General features: G+C 41.7%; 2 protein-coding genes across 8 annotated transcripts in view; one reads left to right on the top strand and one right to left on the bottom strand.

Annotated features, from left to right (window-relative positions):
- Window positions 1–20,391, bottom strand: part of scn4aa (sodium channel, voltage-gated, type IV, alpha, a) — a 28,074-nt gene extending 7,683 nt beyond the window's left edge. Inside the window, exons 1-17 of one of the 3 annotated variants that reach the window (XM_037081269.1) lie at window positions 20,278–20,391; window positions 9,607–16,628; window positions 8,756–9,059; window positions 8,341–8,459; window positions 8,115–8,204; window positions 7,905–8,033; window positions 7,518–7,609; window positions 7,008–7,298; window positions 6,853–6,916; window positions 6,548–6,689; window positions 6,221–6,418; window positions 5,813–5,983; window positions 5,558–5,687; window positions 4,755–4,993; window positions 4,493–4,666; window positions 4,037–4,393; window positions 228–707 (exon numbers count right to left, since the gene is read on the bottom strand). In XM_037081269.1, the coding sequence (XP_036937164.1) occupies window positions 228–707; window positions 4,037–4,393; window positions 4,493–4,666; window positions 4,755–4,993; window positions 5,558–5,687; window positions 5,813–5,983; window positions 6,221–6,418; window positions 6,548–6,689; window positions 6,853–6,916; window positions 7,008–7,298; window positions 7,518–7,609; window positions 7,905–8,033; window positions 8,115–8,204; window positions 8,341–8,459; window positions 8,756–9,010 (2,931 nt within the window). In that variant the 5' untranslated portion in view covers window positions 9,011–9,059; window positions 9,607–16,628; window positions 20,278–20,391. The remainder of the gene's footprint in view (window positions 1–227; window positions 708–4,036; window positions 4,394–4,492; window positions 4,667–4,754; window positions 4,994–5,557; window positions 5,688–5,812; window positions 5,984–6,220; window positions 6,419–6,547; window positions 6,690–6,852; window positions 6,917–7,007; window positions 7,299–7,517; window positions 7,610–7,904; window positions 8,034–8,114; window positions 8,205–8,340; window positions 8,460–8,755; window positions 9,060–9,606; window positions 16,629–20,277) is intronic. The other 2 variants (XM_037081270.1, XM_037081268.1) reach the window with 2 other exon arrangements.
- Window positions 601–23,133, top strand: dydc2 (DPY30 domain containing 2). 5 transcript variants are annotated; one of them, XM_037081277.1, is made up of 10 exons: window positions 601–737; window positions 17,558–17,741; window positions 19,350–19,511; window positions 20,318–20,440; window positions 20,736–20,906; window positions 21,113–21,346; window positions 21,462–21,596; window positions 21,871–21,990; window positions 22,172–22,312; window positions 22,800–23,133. In XM_037081277.1, the coding sequence occupies exons 1-10, from the start codon at window positions 733–735 to the stop codon at window positions 22,827–22,829; spliced, it is 1,305 nt and encodes a 434-aa protein (XP_036937172.1). In that variant the 5' UTR covers window positions 601–732; the 3' UTR covers window positions 22,830–23,133. The 5 variants fall into 5 exon arrangements, with proteins under 5 accessions (XP_036937172.1, XP_036937173.1, XP_036937174.1 ...); XM_037081278.1 differs by having other exon boundaries at window positions 21,874–21,990; XM_037081279.1 differs by having other exon boundaries at window positions 21,119–21,346.
- Window positions 23,134–23,288: the final 155 nt, after the last annotated feature.

A 23,288-nucleotide genomic window follows, 5' to 3' on the forward strand; every position in this document is an offset into this window, starting at 1 on the left:
GACATCATGTCAAAGTGCAGGGTAAATTTGGTTGAATGAAAACCTGAGTGTGTGGGAAATATCAGTTGAACACAATCAGTGTAATCAGGCACATTAAAACTACACGAGTGAACAAGCAGCCCCTGTTTCTTGCCATGTTAGATGCATAATGATCATTTATGGGTGAATTAATTGTTAAATTAGCTTTTAAACTTGTAAACACAACTTGATCGACCTGCAGTACTTACTGAGTACTGTTGGTTATTTTTCTCATCTGTTGTCTCTGAGTCATCAGCATTATCAGCATCATCTTCATCGTCTTCATCATCGTCATCTTCGCCCAGGTTTTCAAAGTCTGACTCTCCCAGGGCGATGGGCACATTGAGACTGTGCTCTCCATCCACAATAAATCCAGAAGGCCTGCCTTCAACCAAACAATTAGCTATCCCATCTGCCATTTTGAGGTCCTGACTGGAGTCCAAGTGGTTCATTTCAATTTCCTCCGTTTTAGGGTCGTCGTCATTTGTCAGGTCCTCCTCAGGCTCTTTGGGCTTTCTGCCAAGAAACTGCAAGACTGTTTGAATGAGAAACGCTTTAAACCAGTCGATCCCTCGTGTGATCCTGCCAATGGCAATCTGGAGATTGTTCATCTCTCCATCTTCGTCCCCTGCTGAAAGGTTGTCGCCACTGAACGAGCTGAGCAACAAGGCCAGGAAGAGGTTCAACACCTAATGAAAGAAACACGAAGGAGGGATGAGGTAACAACAAATATACAGACAAATACGGTCTTTATCTGTCATAAAAAAATCAACAATTACATTTTGTACCTTGATACGTAAAACAAAAAACATGCACTGCAAGATCTGCAAACAGTCCTTATTTAGAATGCAGCTTTCTTATATGACATATCTACTTTTTCAAGTTATGTTAGTCTATATCTGTGATCAACAATTCAATTATCTGGGATTATTAACTTTCCCGACGGCAAAGCTAACTGTCACTGATCACTTAGTCAAAGTGTGTCGACATTGGTAAAGTAAACACAAACGTTTGGACCAGCTCAAATACACATCACGTATCAAATTGGTTCTGTGACGGCACATCGATGAATATTATGTCGTCTGCCTCCTGTTGCAGACGCAGCTATCTTTAGTATCTAAACCTGTTAGTCAATTTCTCGGTTCCTATTTCTTAGGTTTAGCGGGAGATCATGGTTACAGGGCCAGGGTCAGGCTGATCGCTCTCATTTCAGTGTAGGAGCTGTGAATCAGTAAAGAGCTGAGGGAAAAGGATGAGCTGAATATGAGCCCAACAGTAAAGGGATGGAAACAGATTGCTCCGATGTTATCGATTGTTACAGCATTTCAGTAACACTCCATCTTTGATTAGAAATAGTTGACATTTTAGAAACATTAATTTAACTTTAAGGTCTATCAGTTCAGTCTGACGCTACAGCCAGCAGCCAGTTAGCTTTGTTTAGTTTAACTCAGCTCAGTGTAAAGTCTCGAAATGGGGAAATCTCTAGCCTGGCTCAGTCCGAAGGTTAAAAAATATCTGCCTATGAGCACCTTTAATTAACATGGAATGGCTTGTTTGTTTAATCTGTACAAAAAATGTAGGAAAAAGTAAAAATAACTGGTTGTGGTCTTATGTGGCATTACATGTGGGAATATTTCTCGAACAGGCTCAGCAATTTTCTGGAGTCTTTTAGTCAAGGTGAGGTTGCCGGGCAATCAGCTGCCAGCCAAACAAAAGAAAAACATATTTTTATTTATATATTCATATTTTATTTTTTATATATTTTATTATTTATATATTTGGATGGGTCTGATGTGCCTCCAGTCTTCCTCCCTGCTGGCTGCAACATCAGATTTAACAGATATAATAGTGGCATAATTCCACATGGTCCTGGTAGTCATTGTCATATACCTGAATATTACAGAAGATAACATTAAAATAAAGTGGTTTGATTCCTAAGGAAGAGATTTTAGAGTCAGTATGGAAGTAAAAAACAAGGATTTCTAAAGCAGATAACAAATGAGAGCGTCTGAATTCAGGAGAATCCTTTTGAGAGGAAAGGTAATGATCACAAAGTGGGCAGCATTTGTCGCTAAACATACACATTAAATCAACTCTGCTCCATATGCTGTGGTGCTGATGGCCCAATGTGATTACCTCTTCATCAATTACGATCCAATCTGCTATCAAATGACTTTTCCTTAACGCCCAGTCCCCCTGCCACCTGAGCTCTGCTCGTTCAGCTGTCTGTGTTTGTTCCCTCAGTGGCAGCATGCTTACTTGAGCCGGATCTTAGCACATACTCAAGGTCAAAACCACTGTTTGATGGCTCAAGTCATTTGATTTAAATAGAAACCCCCTCCCGTGAAGTGTGTAAGTATACTATTTGCCTTCATGTCAGAGCAAATGGTGTGCATTTATGTGTGAGATGATTGTATGGAGGCTTGGGGGTCAGTGTGACAAACAAAAAAGCAATGATAATTTTGGCACGGCGCGACCATCCCAGTACTTTTGTCAACTTGACGATGAGCCATTTCCTTTCCATTTCTATGAATAACCTCACAGGAAATTGTTTTGGCTCTCATCATTAAATATGATGCGGAAATCATGTCTGAGAGTGATCAACTGTATTATATGTACGTCCTTGTTCTGTGAGGCCAAGACGAAATGTCAGGGACAGTATTTCCGTGCTCACGACACTCAGGATTCCAAATTTGCCAAGACTCTGTGTGAAAAGGTTAGTTCAACTTCAAATAATTATATTAAGTAATATAATGGGGATATTCTATGCAGGAGAATCTGTGAACATCTGTGTTTATTTTAGAGCTAAAACAACTTTAAAATTCAGATTTTGATGCTAAAAAGACAGAAATTTGCAAATACTTAGTCGTATTCTGTGTTACTTATACTATTATACCTAAGATACTGTAAAGCCCCCTGGTGGATACAGTTTTCTCCCCCAGCTGTGTCTGTCTGTCCTTGGCATCTCTCAGCTGAGGGGTTAACAATAGACTGCTAAGACACGCAGGCCACAGAATCTCCTGGCATTATAATAAGATAACTGCTAGATTTAGAGAGATTTTTCAAAACAGTTTGTCAGCTTTACAGCTTCACAGCAGTGACAGGTGCTCAGAGTTTGAGCATGGTATGTGTTGTTGAGTGACGGCATCTGTAAGCTCAGGAATGACCATCTACTAAAGATTTACAGTGTGCTGGGAAAAGCGATGTCAGCACAGCCACAAGATAAAAAATAATTCTGTCTATTTAACCTTGTAAACTGGGAAACAACTATTTTTATCTATGTGAAATTGATCTGAGTGACATCATCCAGTCAGGCCTTAAAACCTTCTATATGTTCAGCCAAAAGAAAAAATGGACTGAGCAGTGAAGAGATTAGCTTCAGATTAGCATAATTGATCATCTTGATACAATGGACTGTTCTCCGGGGAAACTGTGGGTCCTATGTGGATACCTCTTGACATGCACCAAATACTGTTGCAGACCAAGAAGATCTCCTCTTTGCACCAGCACTCTCCAATGGCAGTGGCCCCACAAGCATGGGTCAGAGCCAGAATCGATTCCTGGTGGAGCCTTCATGGATCTGACTCCTTTCAGCAAGTCCCGTTGCCTAATCAGATTAGGATCCAGGGAATTGGGAGGTTATGTCGACACTTTGACACCTTGAGGTCTTTGTCACGTTCCTCAGGCCATTAATGGTCTTGCAGTGTGAAAGGGCACAGTGCCCTGCTGTTGGGGTCCACTGTGAAAGGGAGTGCCATTACCGTGAAGGGGGTGTACTTGTTCTTCAGTTTAGTTGACAGATCCCAAGGTTTCCCAGCAGAGCATTGTCTTTTAAATGTTGTGGGTCACCGGTGTGGACGGTGTTTTGGCTTGGATAAGCCTCAAATTCATAGATCTAGTGCTCAAACTACCCTTTTTGGATTGTATTTCATCGTCTCTCTGGTAACAGGATGTAACATGCGCCCACTAGCTCTGTTTTTTCTCTTTTTATGAAAGGGTTATGAATAGTTGCACTCACCACTAGATTTCCGATGACCATTACCATCATGAAGACAACTAAACACATCCCAGCTCCAGCCACCTCCATGCAGTCCCACATGGTCTCGATCCACTCCCCACACAGGATACGGAACACAATGAGGAACGAATGGAAGAAGTCGTTCATGTGCCAGCGTGGCAGCTCACAGCTTGAGGCGATCTTGCACACACAGTCCTTATAGTTCTTGCCGAAGAGCTGCATACCAACCACGGCGAAGATGAAGACGATGATGGCCAGCACCAACGTCAGGTTTCCTAAAGCTCCAACTGAGTTACCGATAATCTTGATCAGCATGTTGAGAGTTGGCCAGGACTTGGCTAGTTTGAAGACACGAAGCTATCTCCAACACAGGAAAGGGTCAAACAGAGAAAGTGAATAATAACGTAGTGACTAAACTTGTGGTAAACAGATACAAAAAAGTTCATTGTCTCTTACCAGACGGAAGGACCTGAGGACAGACAACCCCTGGACATTTGCCAGCCCCAACTCCACCAGACTGAGAGTGACGATGATGCTGTCGAAAATGTTCCAGCCAACTTGAAAGTAGTAGTAGGGATCCATGGCGATAAGCTTGAAGAACATTTCTGCTGTGAAGATACCAGTGAACACCTGTAGGGGCATACATTTATTTTACAGGGACTGATAAAATTTCAGTCAACAAAAAGCGTGATTCAAACTGAATGTGGTGCATATTCACCAGATTCCCCACTGAGAGCATGTTATCAAACTCTGGGGTCATTGGGTAGTGCTCCATGGCCATGAAGAGGGTGTTGAGCACGATGCAGATGGTGATCGTCAGGTCGACAAAAGGGTCCATCACCACAAAGTACATCCACTTCTTAAAGACCACCCATTGCGGGCAGCAGTTCCACTTCAGGAATATGTCGGCAAACTTGTACCATCCAGGTGGGCACGGCCTTTGACCCTCCTCCAACTCTAGACAGAGACAGATAAACAATTAGGTAGTCTAGGCATATCTTTAAATGATATGCACAATACAGTTAACAGAGAGCAATGATGAACAACATTAAAATTCATGTCTCGGCTGTGCCCAGTTGTAGTTGACTTGAAATAGTCAAAGCTTAACACCACGAGGGGCGTGAAACTGAATGTTGACAGAGATTTCTCCAGCACACAATGTGATTAGCCCAACTATGGCGAGCTCAACAATGCTACTGTATTGGCCTTGGATAAATGAGCGTATAATGTTAACAAGTGCTTGATAATCTAAGCAATTACAGCTCACATTAGAGCATCTCCACTAAGAACCTGCAACTAAGCCGTGTGTATTTCTACATTCCCTGGAGGAACTTGGCACTTATTGATGCTTCTTACATCCTGCAGCTTAGCATTAAAACAGTACCGTGAATAAGACATAATAGTGGTGTTGTGTCATCAAGAAAATGAATCCTATATTCAGGGATTGTGATTGTTATATGTGATTCTGACGATTTCTGGTGCATTATCAGTGCTGAGTTTTCAACTCGATTTGCACTGTACCTTCCATAGCGGCTGCAGTGAGCACAGTCGCAATACTCGCAGTTCTGTGTGTCAAGCCCGGTTCTTCCAGTCGAAGCATGCTGTGCACAGAGCCAACCGACTTCTCTTTGAGTTCATAATCTTCAGCAGACTGTAAAACATGTCAATAAATCTCTCAGTTGTCAGCTGATAGGATCACAAATCAAATCAAACCTTGAAGTTAAAAACAAACAGATCTGCTTAAGTTAGAAAAAGCATGTCCAGAAGACAACTAACCTTAACCATGGTGGGCGCTCTGACTAACAGACGGGGAATGAGTCTCCCATTACAATCCTTGATAATTTCATCATGTTCGAGGCTCCGTTCGTCATCTGCCATCTCAGATGTGGTGTGATGACTAAGTGTCTTCTTACTTGTCAGAGTTGCTCGACTCCCAAGAAGAAGGGCCTGTTTCAGTAGATGTACAAACAGCACTTACAACTGGTACTTCAACTTTACGACAAACTATAGTTGTTGTTTGTTGACAAATAAATTAGATTGCAACCCTAGACATTTTTAAAATTTGATCATTTTATCACATTTAAATCTAAAGACTTTAATTTCTTATAACTGATCTTAAACTGTTCTTTAAGCAGTTCTAAATATAGCTTGATTAGCTTTCTCCTTATTGGTTGTAAAAGTTACCTGTTCCTGATCCTTGAGTTGTGCTAATAGCCGCTGAAACTCTTCTTCTTTCTCAAGTGCCTCTCGCTGCGTTGCCTCATTCTGTTCATCATAAGCCATGGCTACTACAGCCAGGATGAGGTTGATGAGGTAGAAGGAGCCCAGAAAGATGATCACCACAAAGAACAGCATATATGTTTTACCAGCTGCCCGCAGGATCTGTGTTTGGAGCAAAAAAGAAGCTACGAGAACTAAGAACAAATATCTATACATAACTTTCATTTTAAGATGAAACATTCCAAGTCAACTGTCATAAATATGTATGCAACTGATGAAAGAAGTGCCAACCAGCTGGAAAAGGTTCTCCCAGTAGTCCTGGGTCATGAGTCTGAAGAGGGCCAGGAAGGACCAGCCAAAAGAGTCAAAACTGGTGTAGCCAAAGTTTGGGTTCCTCCCAGCCTTCATGCAGGTGTATCCTTCTGGGCACTTCCTATCAACAGAGAGTCGACAATTGCTGTTCTAGCCTCCAAATCCCGCTCAACACGATACGGTTGTTGTAAATGTCAGAAAGACACATTTTTACATTGAATTTTTGTGGAAACACATTAACATGCAAATGGCATTGTACGTCACTGAATATGGATAATACATACCCAGCATCGGAGCTGTTTCCACAAAGTAGAGCGTCTGGACTGCCTTCCAAATAATAGTGATTGTCTATAACCAAACATGAGAATAAATACTCAAATCTAAACCACTGAGGACAGAATCAGCTCAAAATAAGAGATATAATAAGCGTTAAACTTACCTGTGTTTTCAATATATTCGATGAAATTGAAGGTACTGTTATATGTTGTGTCATTGAGCCCCATGGTGTTGTTGAAGTACACTGTGTCATTAAATGTGCTGGTGGTGTTAAAGAATTCAAATGCAGTTTCATTTGTGTTGATGGGCCATCGTATACATTTCTGACGCAGATTTCCCATAAAAAGTTGAAGGCCAACGAGGGCAAAAACAGCGAGAGCGAAGACAGTCAGGATCATGACATCCACCATTTTCTTCACTGACTGGATCAAAGCGCCCACAATGGTTTTCAAACCTGACGGAATACATTTTATATGTCAGTGGCATATCTCTGAACGTCAACAACAAATGCTAAGAAATATTCCAAATTATTTATATTCTGTAAAGTTATGTAGACTTAATCTTGTCCCAAAACAAAACAAAAAATGCCATTTACTGTCTTCTAGGAACTCAGTAATTTACTCAGCCACATATATATATATATATAAATATATACATATATAAAGATAAATACCAGGAATCACAGTGATTGTTTTCAGGGCTCGAAGCACACGAAATGTCCTGAGGGCTGACACATTGCCAAGGTCAACAAACTCAGTGATGTATCTGTGGAAAGGCATAAAACAGTTTATCAAAGCCAATAGTCAGAAAAGACTTAAGATATTATCCACTAATTTTCTTGGCTTGTATTACAGACAAAATGCCTAAAAGATTCTACAAATGTTCTTCTACAACAGCCTTGATTGTACCTGTTGATTTGTTTGTCAGTTCTGTTCCGCAGCAATTTATGCACTTAAACTTTAAATTTATGTCAAGATGATAATAAGATATAATGATAACAACATTTTTCTGATAAAACGGGCAACTAAATAACTAGATGAAGGAACATTTATATACTTACGCCATGCTGATCACCATGAAATCTAGCCAATTCCATGGGTCTCGAAGGAATGTAAAAGATCCAACACAGAAACCTCTCGACAACACTTTGACTGTTGCCTCAAAGGTATAGATACCGGTAAAAACATACCTAGGAAGAAGTTGTGGAACACAAGTTAATATAAGTAGTATTAAATATAGAACAGGTAAACTACGGTTATTAAGTACTCACTCAACAGTTTTACTCCATGCTGGTGGATTGCTCATCGTCATGAAGACACAATTCGATAGAATTGTAATCATGATGAACATGCTAAATAATTTAAATCAGGATTAAGGAAACAAACAGGGACATTATATGTACAAGTAAACATCCCCCCCACATTCATTACTAAGAATCTACAACACTTTATGACCAGTCTGAACGCAAGTACACTCAACGATAGTTCAAAGGATATGAATGTATGAGAATTTTGATGGCTCCTCTCCTAATCACACTAAAGGGGCTCAGAATGTAGCAAGCCGGTTCAGCATTGAACCTGAAGATGGTGTTTCCTTTGGTGATCACAATGAATGTCTGAAAAACACAGAGATTATCTGTATAAATGAAAGATAGGATATAATCCCAAAATATTTACTACATTTCAATAAATTCATAGTGATGACAATCTTGAAATGATGCTTCAACATTTCACTGTAACATGCATGCCACAAATGAAATCGTATACATTGCGTAAGTGATACTATATGCAGCTGTACTAACTGAAATTTAAGTAATACATCCTGCCAAATTGCAAGGTTATGTAAGGACAAAGTCAAGATCATTAAACATCGAGTGTGTTTGCATGTGAACCCAGATGTGCTCAGACTGACACTCTGTGCTTTGTAGAAGGGGTCCAGGTCCTCCAGAGGTGTGTTGAGCAGCTCTGGTGGAGGATCTCCATAGATCAAGGGCAGACTCTTGCCTGCCTCCAGGTCAGCGTGTGGGGCCAATGGCTCTTCGTCCTCTTGGCCCGCTACTTCTGCAGCCTTTTTACTTTCCTCCTTGAGCCTCTCGATCTCCACCAGTGATTCCTGGGTGAACCGACGGAACACATCGGTGCCTGGGGGAGGGAGCAGGGTCGCCATCTTCGCATCGCGAAGGGATACCACCTCACCGGGGTTTCCCTAAAAGGTGCTGGAGGGAAGGCAATGCAAGTACAATACAGATTTAAGATGCGTTCGATGTAGTGAAAGACAAAATGGACTAAGACCATGACTTAACCATTAACATATCAACTTGATTTCAGTGCTTTAAAAATACATGAGTCTTCTAATTCAGTTCACCAACAAATTTATCTGTTGGCCAATTAATCAAGTCATTCCTGATCCCATAAACACCGGTGTGTTCAGGTGTGATGCAGCAGTTATTCCCACCCTGGTTGTTCAAAACCCTCAAATGTTTAGAGATGAAACTGATACATCCAACACAAACAATTACAACGGGTTGATGAGATAATCACTGAGAGAGGCAAGTGACACTTTTGTGATACTTTGGTTTCTTCTTGTGTCAGTTATTCAATAAGAATTGCTCCCAGTAGAGTGCATACCAGCACCCAGGCCCAACAGTCCCCTTTAATTCGACTGCAATATCAAACAAAACATTTCAACCAGCTAAATCTGAATTTTTATTTGGATCAGCATCAAATTTTACTCACTCGCACATAACAGCCACCTAAATATACCTGATTTTTCAAGATCCGTGCATCATTCACTGAGAGATTTACGAAAATGTCGATCCTTAATCCAGATCCACACCGAAAGTAAATCTGAAATCAGTTATGAGGGGTCACATGTAGACACGGCTTTGTTTCAAGGTGTAACAGACAAAAAAAAAAAAAAAGGTAACCACTGTGGTCAGAGACGACCGCAGGTCTAAGTTTCTCTGATCTGTGTCCAACCCCTCACCCTCCCTCGTTCCTGCCCTCCACCCAGTGCGCTACTACTCTGAACCTGCTCCCCTCTCGACACCACCGGTACTTAAAGGTGTCAAGATGGATACAAAATGACTAGACGTACTTAGGACGATAGCTTGGACCTTCCCACCGTTCTAAAGAGCCCATGACATTACTTGTGTACATCAGATTACATATTAGATTAGCAGACGGTTCATATCGGTTCCAAGTGGCATTTGCTTACATCCTTTGATGTGTTTAGCAACCAGTGTGGTTTCGTCTGGAGCAGCTAAGGTTAGGCTTCTGCTTTCATGGACTTAATAAAGTAGTGCATTATCCAGCCTTTGTACGGAATCCTTTCAATAATTGTCAAAACATAGGATGTACCCTTGAATATAAACCAAGCGATAACACTGTTACACAAATATCAGTTACCATCATTTAATTTTACAACCACTTAACCAGTCAAGTATGTTCAAATCTCTAAATCACTAAAACAAGTTGAGGGACAACATCAGTATCCATGTTGCATTAATTGGTTAGTTGTAAATAAGCTTTTATATGAATTCAAAAGAACGCAGCATGATGTAAAGCTGACTTGAATCTAACAATAGATGTATTTAAAGGTCCAGTTTGTAAGAATTCACAACTTGTCCAGTGTTGACACTTTGGGATGGCGGCTGACCCGACCAACAATCCCGAAGTGTCAGTTGAGAAGTTGGGAATGAGACTCACAAATCAACTTTCTTACCTTTTAAAGAAAGTTGTTTGAATATGCAGCTGTGAAGCAAAATCCCTCAGAAACACAGATCACTCAAAGTAAGTAAGTTCTACAAAACATGACATTTTTGCTGTTGCCTTTCAATCTGATTTAATCTGCAGTAATGTCTGGATTTTCTTAAACTAAGATAAAGCGACAACACATAGAAAACAGACATGTCATTGATCACTAAAACAGACAAATGAGCTTCTATGAGACTGTAAAGAGAGACAAGTTCTTAAGAGAGCACATACAACGACAAAGAGATCAGGCTAAGCAATCAACATCACAACAAGAGACACACACATTGGTGCACAGCGATCGCACACACCAATGTAGGATAATACCCCCTCAAACCGGCTCGCTTGAACAGAAAATTATGCATTCAAACACATGTGAGGAGACGCACACGTTCACACAGATACGGTGGCTGCACAGCTGCTACAGGCAATCAAGACGGAGCGTCGTGTTTCAGAGGCCCGATGACTCTGCTCATTCCTTCCTGGCTGTGCCTTCGCTCTGCGCCTCACATCCCTCCGATAAACAGGACAGCATGCCAACTTATCTTACCGAGCTGACTCCTCTCTCTACTACCTTCTATTTTACACGGGGCTCCAAACACACTAAGCTTCCGACTCCGCACCCTTAACCGCACTTGACAACCCCCTCAACATCCTGCTACATGACACTTGAAGCTCTAAATCCCTCTTTCATACAACCATTCCCCCTTAACACTATCACTCAGCAAAGCCCTCATTCCTAATCACTCCGGCACGGTTGACTCTTTTCTCCTCAAGGAGTCAAACTACGTGGGTCAGTATTTCCTTCATCCTACACGAGAAACCTTTTAGATTTATTACCAATATTGACAGTTTTTCAGTGCCATTTGGTCACAAGGCAACCTGGTCAGCCTACACCTACTCCCGTCACACTACCCTCATCGCCCCGTTACAAAACCCCCCAATCTGTGAGCCGTGGGCCCCGCTGCACTCGACCGTGAGCCAACCTTAAAATACACATCCTGAGAATGGATGTGTTTCTCCGTGGCTTATGGTGAATGTTTCCTGATTGCATTACATCACACCGATACTGCTGAGGCCATCAAATGTTCTTTTTTAAAAAAGCTTGGTTGCTCAATTGAAAGCCTGCCAATCTCAAAAAAGGCCTCTCCCAGCGGTTGTTGCCTTGTCTCCCACGTCAGTTAGGTAAATAATATGTTTTGCCGCCGTGTTGAGTTTTGTAGCTACATTTATCATTGCGTGATTGTGCACACTAACAGGCCAAGTGTACAGGCAAGAGTGATATTCAGTATCAGCTAAAATAGATTCTGTCTATCACGCTTAAACTCATCATAAAACATGACCAGAAAAAGCCCAGGTGCTTCTATCTGACTTAAGACTCAAATTGCCTGCAGGTGATTCCTCAGACTCATCCAAAAACCCCTCATAAAAAAGGTCAGGTGACATATAAAGAGCAAGAAAATCCAAGCCAGGTGGATGAAGGGGATGATGGATGTATCAAGCAGATACAGTACTTTGACTTGACTTTGTTTGTGTCCCACATGCAACGAAAAGTCAGTGTTGACTTGTTTAAACTTTATTCCAATTTATTTCACTTACATCACGTCGCCTTTTCCTAAACGTAACCAAGTAGTTTGGTTTGCGTAAAGCTATCCAACAGCTGGCAACTCAAACAACAGAATCATGGGATCTTGTAAGCTTATTTTATGTTTTCATGCCACTATGATCAAACCAGCACTAGCATCATGTTTTTTGGCAAAATATCTTCAAATTCAGCACAAACATCCTCTCGGAGATTTTGGTGTTCAAAGGTCGATGAATGAAGAAGATGAAGTGATGAAGTTTTCAATCCAAATAGTTAAAGGTCAGCTTTACTCTGACATCATAATGCATCAGGAACAGAAGGGGAAATTGCAACCATAACTCACATTTGATCAGATATTGAGTTGGAGACAGAAATCTTGGTTGCGCACCAAGAAACTCTGGTGATTTTGTGCTGCTTGAAGTCACTGAGACACTCTGTTTTACAGTTCAATACAATCACAAGGCGCTTCTTTGCAGCAACATCCATATTTGAAGAATTGTCGTGCACCATGTGAAGCTTTCCATCTGTCCTCTGTAAAAATAGTCTCAACGTGATGACAGCATTTTTCTGACTGGAAATCATTCACTGGAATCACGTAAATATACCGCTAACATCCCCTTCCCCCAAAAATGCACTCATTGCTTATATTAAATTGTTAAATAAGTCTTCACATATACTATGAGTCTGGATAGACATGACTGTGAACTGCAACAGGCATATAATTACAAGTTGGTGATTGTAGTTTTATGTAAAATCAAAATTTATTTGCTCTAAATAGCAACGATATCTGTTAAATGAATGCAGTGCAGTAAAAAGTACAAGGGGAGTATAAAATATTAAGTCAAATAAAATAGATATAGTCAAATAAAATAAAGTAAGTACCTCAAAATGCTAGTTAAAGACAGTTCTTGAGTAAATCTACTCGGCTACTTTGCACCACTGGTTTGATTTTAAGAGTCCAGCAGAAGACAATCGACTCATTACGTGATCCTGCTGGTTCAGTCACACTGTGTTCGGGAGGCATTCTGAGGAAGAGGGCGGGGGAGTGACAGATCTCAGAAGCCTTCCCCGACAGTAATATATATATCACCTTGCATGTCACGAAAGGCCATGTGACCTATGACATTCCGGCTGAGGATATAGACGGAGTAATGTAGACACCTCCTCGTTACACTAGCCGGCCGCGGAATGCGAATGCCAATATTCACCTCCGGAAACTAACCGAACTAGCTTTTGGCTTTTGTCACAGGGGCAACATGAGATCACGCAGGAAAGAGAGGCTGCGTTTGATCCCTGGACTTCCTGTGAAAGTGTCATCATTCATCAGTCAGTCATACCAGTATGGAAACTATCGAGGGCCACTCCCCGGACAGCTTGAGATGAGCAGAAAATGTCTCCAATATCCTGCACTGAATCTGAATTTAAAATAATTGGCATAAATATCTATATATTCATCAACTTTAATGACGTATTGGCTCAACTCTGGTGTCATGAAGGTGCCGGGGGTTCAAGCATCTCACTCCCCTCATTATACAGCACTTACCCCCTCCTGGTATGTGGTCAAGTTGTAAACAACAGATCTACAGAGCAAACAAGAGCTTTTATCCACACGTCCTTTGACATTTGCCGTGCTCCCGTTCCCCCTGTTTTCTCACGGGGTCAAATCGCAACACACCTTCAACACCCTGTCACCCACCAGTTAACCTTGTATTTCAAACTCTATAGGGAGCCACATTAAAACAGACCTCTCTCCACCTGTTCCTGCTTCCCACTGCATCGTTTTACTGTTTGTTGCCACCTGATGCAGTTTTCAAAATCATCGCGGCATGCTAAGTCAAACCAGGCTGGAAATCGTCAGCATGTTCGTGGCCTCCGTAACGACTCAGGGTCAAGCCCCTTTGATGTCTTTATCAGATGTGTGCACAGCGGACTCGGTTGCAATACATCCCTACATGCATTATGTTGCTGCTAAGAGGACAGCTGCTGTCAGTCGCGGTATGCTTCTGTCGCTGCATACCGAAAAGCTGTGAAGACCTCGGGTAATCTCCCTGGTGCAGCCGGGGGGCTAACAGAGACATATAGGCCTACTGATTTATAAATCCAGACTTTTGTTAGAGGACGCAGCCAAACAATGTGTCTCTGGCTGAGCATGGACGAGTTAATGTTTCAGGACAGCCGCATAAGCCTGCTGGATAATTATAACATAATAATATAATGTTTCTACCAGAATATGAACCTTCAGGGTCAACGGCCGCACAGTCTTGGATCTAAACTAGTAGATGACAAATAAAGTAAATTGAGCTGTAAGTTGAACTTTTTTGGATCACCAGGAATATTGTAGCCCTTTGCTGGAGCGTTCTAAACAGATTCCTACTGTCTCAAACTGACCCATTTGGCCTTTGCACTCACTGCAGAGAAATCTGAGTAGATTACATGTGGAAGTGATACGGAGAATATTCCACCCAGCTTGTGACGGACCAGGGGGAGCTATTATCATATTCATAACACCAATCAACTGCTTTAAAAACACAGACGTCCGTGACGGAGCTGCTCATGTTGGAACCATCTGCGTCAAACGAAACCTTGTTATTCTGATGGAGAAAACAACAAAAGTGCACACTCAACACAACCAACCCAAACTAAGGGCATTCAACAAAGAGACTGTACAATTTGAGGGGAAAAAAATGTACTTATCTTCAACCTTATTTCACCTTTTGAATACTCTGGAAAATACAGAGGCCTGGCCAAGCAGTCACATGGTCGCACTTGGTGAAAGAAACTCAAAACCGACACCTTCTGCGTCCAAGAACATGTGATGCGAGACACACAAACGCCCCCAGGCAGAGGAAGACCCTAGATACATCTTTATATCTTTACATATTACACACGGTGGACGCTACAGAAATATGTATTCTCTGCCACATATGTGACAGCAAAATCAAAAACTGTCAGGAGAACGCAGCATGGAGAAGATTCCAAAATGAAAATGTGGAAGGAAAATGCAAACAAAACTCACTCCAAGAACTTAAAACACCACCTGAGGACCCACAGCCACGTTCATGTCTGCAGTGAGTCTACTGCTGGGGCTCCATCCTGTTACATAAGAGTTTCAGGTGCACTCAGGATCTAATCTGGCTACCGGTTGTCTTTCACTGTATCCAGAGATCTGCTTTGCCTGCATGTAGCCAGGCTGTCTCTGCAGTCCCCACACCTCTGATATGGGCAGCATGGATTAACGGCAGAGAAGTGGAGGGGTATGAGCATCCACAGCATCACAGTATCTTGCCCATCTGCCATGAAGACACGGGCTAAAAATAACAGCGTGCCCCCTGTGGGAGGAGGCATGTTGGGGGCTGAGAAGGTTGCAAAGTGTGACAGCCGAGAGGTGTGACAGCCGAGAGGTTCACCTGGCAGGTGAAGACAGGAGCCTGCTGTGATGCTCATGCGCAGTTTCTCCCTCTCATACTGTAGATACAGTAGCAGTTAAACACCCTGTGCGTGCGTGTGTGTGTGTGTGTGTGTGTGTGTGTGTGTGTGTGTGTGCACCTTCACAACACAAACACACATTTAAAAACACCACCGAGAAGCCATAAATCTATTCCAAATTTGACCCGAGCTCCATTTACAGGTTCGTGTTTATTATTAGACAAAGACGCTCTTAATAAAAAAAAAAAAAAACCCTCTCTGTTAATTACTCTGTTTATTTTCTCGTCTTCACTTTGAATGAAAACTGATCTATAATACCAGACAGGTTTAGTGTTACTCCAAGAAAACTGTGCAAGTTTCAGCAATGTTCAAATGAAGAGAGAAAAAATCAGCCATTACACGAAAACATCCAAACAGCCTCGCTATTTTAAAAATCATGAAGATGTCGATTTGGTGATTTTTCATCCAGGCATAAAACAGCGAACTCACCGGTGAAGACAGAACAGACCAAAAGTCGTGCAGCTCGTTCAGCCTGCAGCCCGACAGGAAGCTGCTATAACCAGAGTTTCATGCAGCTCATCTGTGAGGAGACAACAGAGGGCAGGTGGACGCTTACCTTGCACGATAAAGCAAAAAATATTTCCACAGAATCCAAGAAACTGGAGAAGGTAGAGAGAGAGAGAGAGAGAGAGAAAAAAAAGAAAAAATCAAGTGTTGCGTGAAGCCTCACACCGAGGACGTAATTCTCCCGGTCTGGCAGCAGCGCGGGGCTGCGGGGCTGCGGGACAGCTGTTGCTGACGCACTGGTGTCCTGCAGTGAAACCGGAGCAGCCGCTGCAGGTAGGATCCGATCAGACCTTTGACACTTCAGCAGCGGAGCCGCTTCCCGTTCCCACACAGCTGGTCGCTCCTGCGCGCATTTCCGACGGTCTGGCGCATTTACAACTCCGTCACCGAGTGTTTGACCTGAAGTGCCGCTGCAGCGCAGGAGGAGCGTCGCGCTGCTGCAGCTGCTGCGGATCTGTGAGCGCAGATTCATCTCAGCATGAAGGCTTTTATCCAACTGATCCGCCCCGAAGAGCCGATCAGGAAAATTATCAATCAAACTGTTGTTGTGAGGAAGATGATGAGGAAAAGTTTGGCACATTCTCTGTTGGACACTTAAGTAAAAAAAAAAAAAATACACGTTTTATTTAATATTACTCGCCTAATTTCGTCACGTGTTTTTGATTTGTGAATCACTGACGTGTCATGTGCCATTGTACATTTCCTAACTCATGCACAGACTAAGATATATGTTCTGTATATTTCTAAATTCTTGTTCAATGTGAAAAAAACATTTGGTAAAAAGCTTGTAACACAGAAGCCTCATCTTAATCTTAATCATGAATTAGACACTAACTGATGAAGCTGCTTTGTTTGAGCCAGCTGTAAAATATATTGTTGACATCTGACTGAATTCTTTCTTTCTTTTTCTATTTTTCAGGTAGAGGTGGAGGACCATGCCATATTGGAGAATGACAACATTTATTTCTAAAGATGAGGAACACTTTTAGAAGCTTCTTACTCTATTTGATGATTTCAGATAAAGGAGCCTTTATGAACAGCGTGTTTGTGAAGCTTTAACTTTGCAGAGATAATTAGACAATAAAATAAAGTAGTAATGTTTTTTTCCCCCCAGAACATCTGTTGCCAGCAGAACCACTAGAGGGCAGCATAATGATTTTTTACTGTCCATTTAGTGTTTTTTACTCAAACCTGTAGACTTATTGTGGTTTTTGTTGGAAACTCCCTGTCAAAAAATACATCTTGAAAATGTTGTGGGCACAGTATTAAAACATGCTTCATACACCCTCTTAAAGAGGCTCTGTGTTGTTGTGGAAGCCGGTCGTTAGGTAACGTTATCGGACTCCTAAACTAACGTTAACTACTGTTTGTCTCTGTTCGTAGAGCAGAGAGAGGCTCTGAGACGAGGCTCTCCAGAACCTGCGCTGAGCCACATCATTTGGACGGCTACAGAAAATCTGACCTGAGTCCTTCACAAAGAAATCAACAGTCCAGCAGCTTTAAACAACGTAAACAAATCGTCCATGGGCTTGAAACCAAGAGAGAAGAGGAAGGTCTCCATTTTCAGGTCACATTACAGTCTGCTTACATGGTCTATAAAAATATAAATGTGATTCAGAAACCTTTAAATTGCTACAAGTTATTACATAGAGCTCCTTTAAGATTAATAAAAGTAGAGACTGATAACTTTCTAAGTACCAATATTTGATGTTTGGAAGAAGAAGAGAAAAAAAGAAGACGAACAACCAGTTAGTGATGTTGGAGTGAAGCCGTCGAAGGGCAAACTGCACTTTTTTTAAATTAGATTTGATCAAAAAACCTCTTCGTATTCAGTGAGAGGGACAGGACTGCACCGGCGCTCTGATTGGGTGACTCCTCCTGCCGACGTGAAGGCTATATTTGGCTGAAAGGTGTGTAGTATGATTATACAAGGAAAACGATATCTGTGATTACAAATGTTAACTGGGTGTCATCTCTTTCTTGGAATTGGAGCCTGCGTCAAATTTTCCCACCTTCTCCTCTCCCGTGTAAGCAAACTGTCCCAGTTTCAGGACACGGTGCAGAAAAAAAATCATTACATTATATACTGAAGAAATCTGAGTTAGATTTTGTCACAATCAGGATATTTAACTGACATGAGAATATTCCACAGTCTAATCATATGACTGTCAGACTTTCATATCATCGAGCTGAAACTACCTTTGGTGACACCGAGTTTAACAGCCTGGATTTAAATGCAGCTTTTGATACAGTAGATCCAAATTGTTCACGAGCACATATGTGGTGTCATGTTAAGGTGGACTGTGGGACACGTTTCAGTGTTTTCATGCCACCAAGTGGGCAGATTACTGAAAACAGCTGAGATGATAAACGATGACAAGGCTTCACTTCTGAACAATTTACCTTGGTTGTGTTAAGTTATCGCCTAATTGTTTTGTAAGATTGTTTGACTAAAAAACTTATGATGCCAGCTCTCTACAACAAATAATAAAACTTTCTTGCCCAAGTGCTATACTTGTATTTAACTTTTCATCCCTACATTTTATTTGCAAAAACTTTTGTTTCAATATTTTTTTGGTTGTTCATATTTCTTTGTTTTTCTATAATGTATTTATATGTAGCCTATGTAGCATTTTACATAAGGTAAATAATATTCTAGTGTGTAAAAATGTTTGTTTTATCCCACCCACTTCAATAAATAGTATTTTTACTGTAGTTTCTGACATGGAACATCATTTGCACTAAATGAAAAATGAAAGTTTAAAATGAAGGTTAAACTAATCAGTATCAGAATACAATCTACTAGGAAAACATCACTGATTGCTCATGAATATAATTATTATTTAGCTGTAGTACCCGTAGTAGTAGTTGTGGTAGGAACCAAAGGATTGAGGGGAGCGTTCATGGCGTGACACCGTTACCATGGAGACACAACCGCTACATCCGGACGCGCGGTGGAAAAGGTTTGTTTTGTTTTCTCGACTGTAAACGCCCGTTAAACGAGTTCATTATAAACAGTTAAAATACAAAAGCTGACAGTGTAGCTGAATAATAACGTCTGGAGGAGAAAATAAAACTTGTTTTTTGGGGGTAAGTTCCTGCTAACTGACGCCGGTTTTGACAGTTGACGACGCTGGTTGCTAGCTAAAATAAATTGGCTCGTTTTTCCGCGCAGGAAAATAAACACAATATGGACTCGGAGTATTTAAAGAGACACCTGGGGAAATGTCTGTCGGAAGGACTGGCTGAGGTGGCCGAGCAGCGGCCCGCGGACCCCGTCCTGTATCTCGCCCACTGGCTGTACAAGTACAACTCCAACGTGGAGTACGACAAGCAGGTGAGCTGCCGTGTGGGGTGACTGTCAGCAGGGGGCAGCATTACACAACCGCCCACCAGGATGAGCTGCTTCGTGTTCCTTTCAGCATATTTGTGACCAAGAAAGTGACTAATAAACCAAGAAGTGTCCTCAAGTAGGCCTGCAACTCTGAGTTCTTGTACTTTAGCTCTGTTTTCTGATTTCATGTGGCCTAAAATCCAGTAAATACAGGTTTAAGCTTACATTCTTTCATTTAAACCAAGTAAAGCTATTTTTTACCTTTACCTGCAATGGACTAATTTTATAGTGTAGTATTACACCACTACAGGATGGAAAATAACTAATCAGATGTTATTTTGTGAATGCAATGCTGTCGCAGAAAAACCCTCCCGCTACAAGACGCTAGAAGGAAAGCTACTTCTGTTCATACCTCCGCTGTCACTACTACTACTACTACTACCACCTCAAGACCCTGATCTTCAAATTGGTTTTGAGACCTGCAGCAGGATGACACAGACTAAGACAGTCTAATCTCCTCAGGCTGAGCGCCATAAAGCTGTAAAGCTTATTGGGGCTGTGGTAACTCAAACACAGTCACCGTTTAACTTTAGCTTACATTCATAAACTGATAACAGGGTCTGGAGAGATATGTCTCCCTCAGGTTCATCAGAAATAAAGGGTCAGAGGGTCAAACCCTTCAAAGATGTCCCTTTAAAAGGTGCCATTTAAAAAATCTGCTGGTATAAAGCATAGTAAAGGTGTAGTAGGATTCTTTTTTTTCACTTACAGTCACAAGTCCTGTTGTTTTTCCACTTCTTTATTTGCAGAAAAAGGCCAACTTGTCACTCCTGGAGCAGGAGAGGCAGGAAGCCAACGAGGAGGCGTTGCACCAGCAGAGGCTAAAAGAGGAGGAGCGAAAGATTAGTGTGGAACTGGAAGAGTCTAAAAAAGTATGTTGTGTGTTCAGATACCTGTAACACTCTCAGTTTGTGTGCTTTAGCTCCACATTATAAACAGTTAACATTTCTTCATTTAAAACTTTCTTCTAAACCACTTATTACTTTCATTTCTTTATCGTTTGAGTCTGTACGTCTTTGTTTAGACATTGTTTTGTAACAGTGAGTCTTTCAGAAGGTGAGTGATTCACTATTTTCAGACGAATGGAGAAAAGAGGGAAGTTCAGAAAAGTCATCGCTGAATTGTACACTCTACTTGACATTTTGAGCAACATCACCACATCAACAGATCCCTGAGAAGGAGCCTACAGGGGCTGATGCAACCTCATCAGCCACAACAGGAGCTGCTGAGGACAACAAACCTGTGACAGATGAGAGACCAAAAACCTCTGATCCAGAAAACCAGCAGGAAACAGTCGAACAGGAAACTGAAGCTGCAGGAAGTGACACTGAACAGGAGGTGATGAACAAGTAGATCTCAGATCTGTGTGCTTCTGGTGGTGGTGCCTCCTTGATCTTTTGTGATCGCTTCTTTGGTTTGGTTTCCTGTGATTGTTTGGTTTGGACTTCTCAGTGGCAGGGCAGAGTGACTTTTCTATTGCATGGCTCAACTTGTATGGTGTGGAAATAGTCATCAGATGGTTTAAGGAGTTGATGTGTCGCCAGGTGAAGGTTACAGATACGGTAACAGATCCAGAGTCTCCTGAGAGAAATCCTTTGGAGGCCAGTGGCCTCAGCACTGAGGTCAAAGAGGAGTCTGCAGAAAAGCCTGCTGAAAACAATGAAGTGGAGCTGAAGAGCGATGAAGCTGAAAAGAAAACAGAGGTCGCGCAAAGTGACGATCATGTAGAAGAGAGAAGCACCAATCAAGTGAAAGAAGTCGACCAAGACGAGGACAAGGTGACGATGATGTACAACTGTTTACTTGGATGATTCGATTAAAAACAAATTGACAAAAAGGTAGAGGTAATAATCCTTAAACTGCAAAATAATCTGGGTCACGACTTCTCTGCAGGTGGTTGATCAAGCTGACACCACCGAATCTGAGCAGACTGAGAACAAAGACGCCGATGACTTAAAAACAGACAAATCAGAGGAGATACAAGACACAGGAAGCCCTCGTTCCCCTGACCACCAACACACTGAGAAGGTGAGGCTGCTGACGTACAGCTCAGGTGAAGCTGATTCAGGTGCCATGACGATGTAAGAGATGCAAGATGAAGAGGAAAGAAAGAGAGAGGATACACAAACAGAGTGGTAAAAAAAAGGATTTGAGGCAAAGTGAGCTGAAGAGGTTAAACGTGATGACAGGAGAGAACAGCAGCTGAGAAGAGTTAGAAGATTTTGCACAGATGAAAACACAGGCAGGTGTCAGGCCGAGCAAAGGAAGATCTACTCATTAATAATTTTCACTCTTTCACAAGCAGGTTGATGAAGATGAAGCTGGTCATCCACAGAGCGAAGCAGCCGAACCAGAGGAGACGACAGAAACGGAACATGAGACACAGAAGCCGGCTTCTCCACCTCCGCAGGACCAGGAGAAGGTGGCTGAAACGAAACTCGCTGAATATTTCTGTGTCAAACTTGATTTTTGAGTCCAGAAGAAGCCTGAGTGTTAAATTTACCAACCAATCAGAGGGAAGCCTGTTGAGAATCTAGAGATAGAAATTCAAGAACACATCTGTATAAAACCTAACCAGAACTGCTCTGACCACCTCGTCTCAGGATGCAGACGATGAACACACAAGCGAGGCCGCTGATAGCTCGGCTCCGGTTGACAGTGACGTAACAGCAGAGGAGAGACCTTTGACTTCACAGGGGGAGGCTGAAAACTCTCCTCCAAACAACGAAGACGTCCAGGAGAAGGTAGAGAAGAGAAAATAACAAAAATATTCATGATTTCTGGACTAAATTTATCTTTGTGCAACTACTCACACTGCGTGTTCTTAGCTATCCTTGAGCCCTGCACTAAGAGTTGACCCTGGAATAATCCCGCCCTATTTTTACTCAGCTGACACATTGCTAACCCAGGACTTTAAGATTCACACTGCACCTCTTCTTGCCTTTGTTAAATGTTGGTGGGAACAAAGGACGAACATGTCAGAATGAAGCTTCAGTTTAGACCTGATTCATCCAGGAATCTTTTAGCCCTTGTTTAGTCATTTATCTCCACAAACTCTAACCATGCTCCTGAGTACGGCCAGCAAGCCCTAGACCAGAACGTTTCAACAGCCTGAAAGCTTTCTAACAAGCTTGATGCTGAGATGGTCCTATGAAGGCGTTTAGCCCCGAAAGGCCTTTTACACTTCAGGTAGTTTCAGTGGTTAATTTGTGACTTTGTGTTTCTTTTCAGGAAGAAGATAAAGAAGCAGACGAGACATGATCAAGTCAGTGGTGTCTGTCAATCCACTGATCCAACATGAAGATTAAATACTTAATTAGCTTCATTATACATGGAATTAGATGAATATTTCCATGCGGATATAAAATATGCACCATGTTAACTAAAATAAACATTCTTGTTATTTATTCTGTTATTTGTGCAACTCTGTCTCTGTTGTTTAGTGTTTATGTCTGATTAAACTTGATCAGAGCAGGCGCAGTTTGAAATCACGTAAAGAGGGTTTTAGTTGTGATATGACATGTTTTTACTGATTAACCAGCAATAAATAAACTATTTCAAATGAGTAGGCCTGCAACTAATGTTTATTTTAATTAGCATATAATCTACTCAAGATTATCCTCAAACATCTTCTTTTGTCCAGAACCCAAACATATTCAGTTTACTGTCACAGGAAGAAGAGGAACATTAAAATACTCACATTTAAGAATCTGGAATCTG

This window comes from Acanthopagrus latus, chromosome 20 (genome assembly GCF_904848185.1).
Source record: "Acanthopagrus latus isolate v.2019 chromosome 20, fAcaLat1.1, whole genome shotgun sequence".
Lineage (NCBI taxonomy): Eukaryota > Metazoa > Chordata > Actinopteri > Spariformes > Sparidae > Acanthopagrus > Acanthopagrus latus.

Coding starts and splice junctions, on each gene's coding strand:
- dydc2 (XM_037081277.1), top strand. Junction 19,512..20,317: donor ACGTGGAGTACGACAAGCAG/GTGAGCTGCCGT, acceptor CTTTATTTGCAG/AAAAAGGCCAACTTGTCACT. Junction 21,597..21,870: donor ACCACCAACACACTGAGAAG/GTGAGGCTGCTG, acceptor CTCTTTCACAAG/CAGGTTGATGAAGATGAAGC.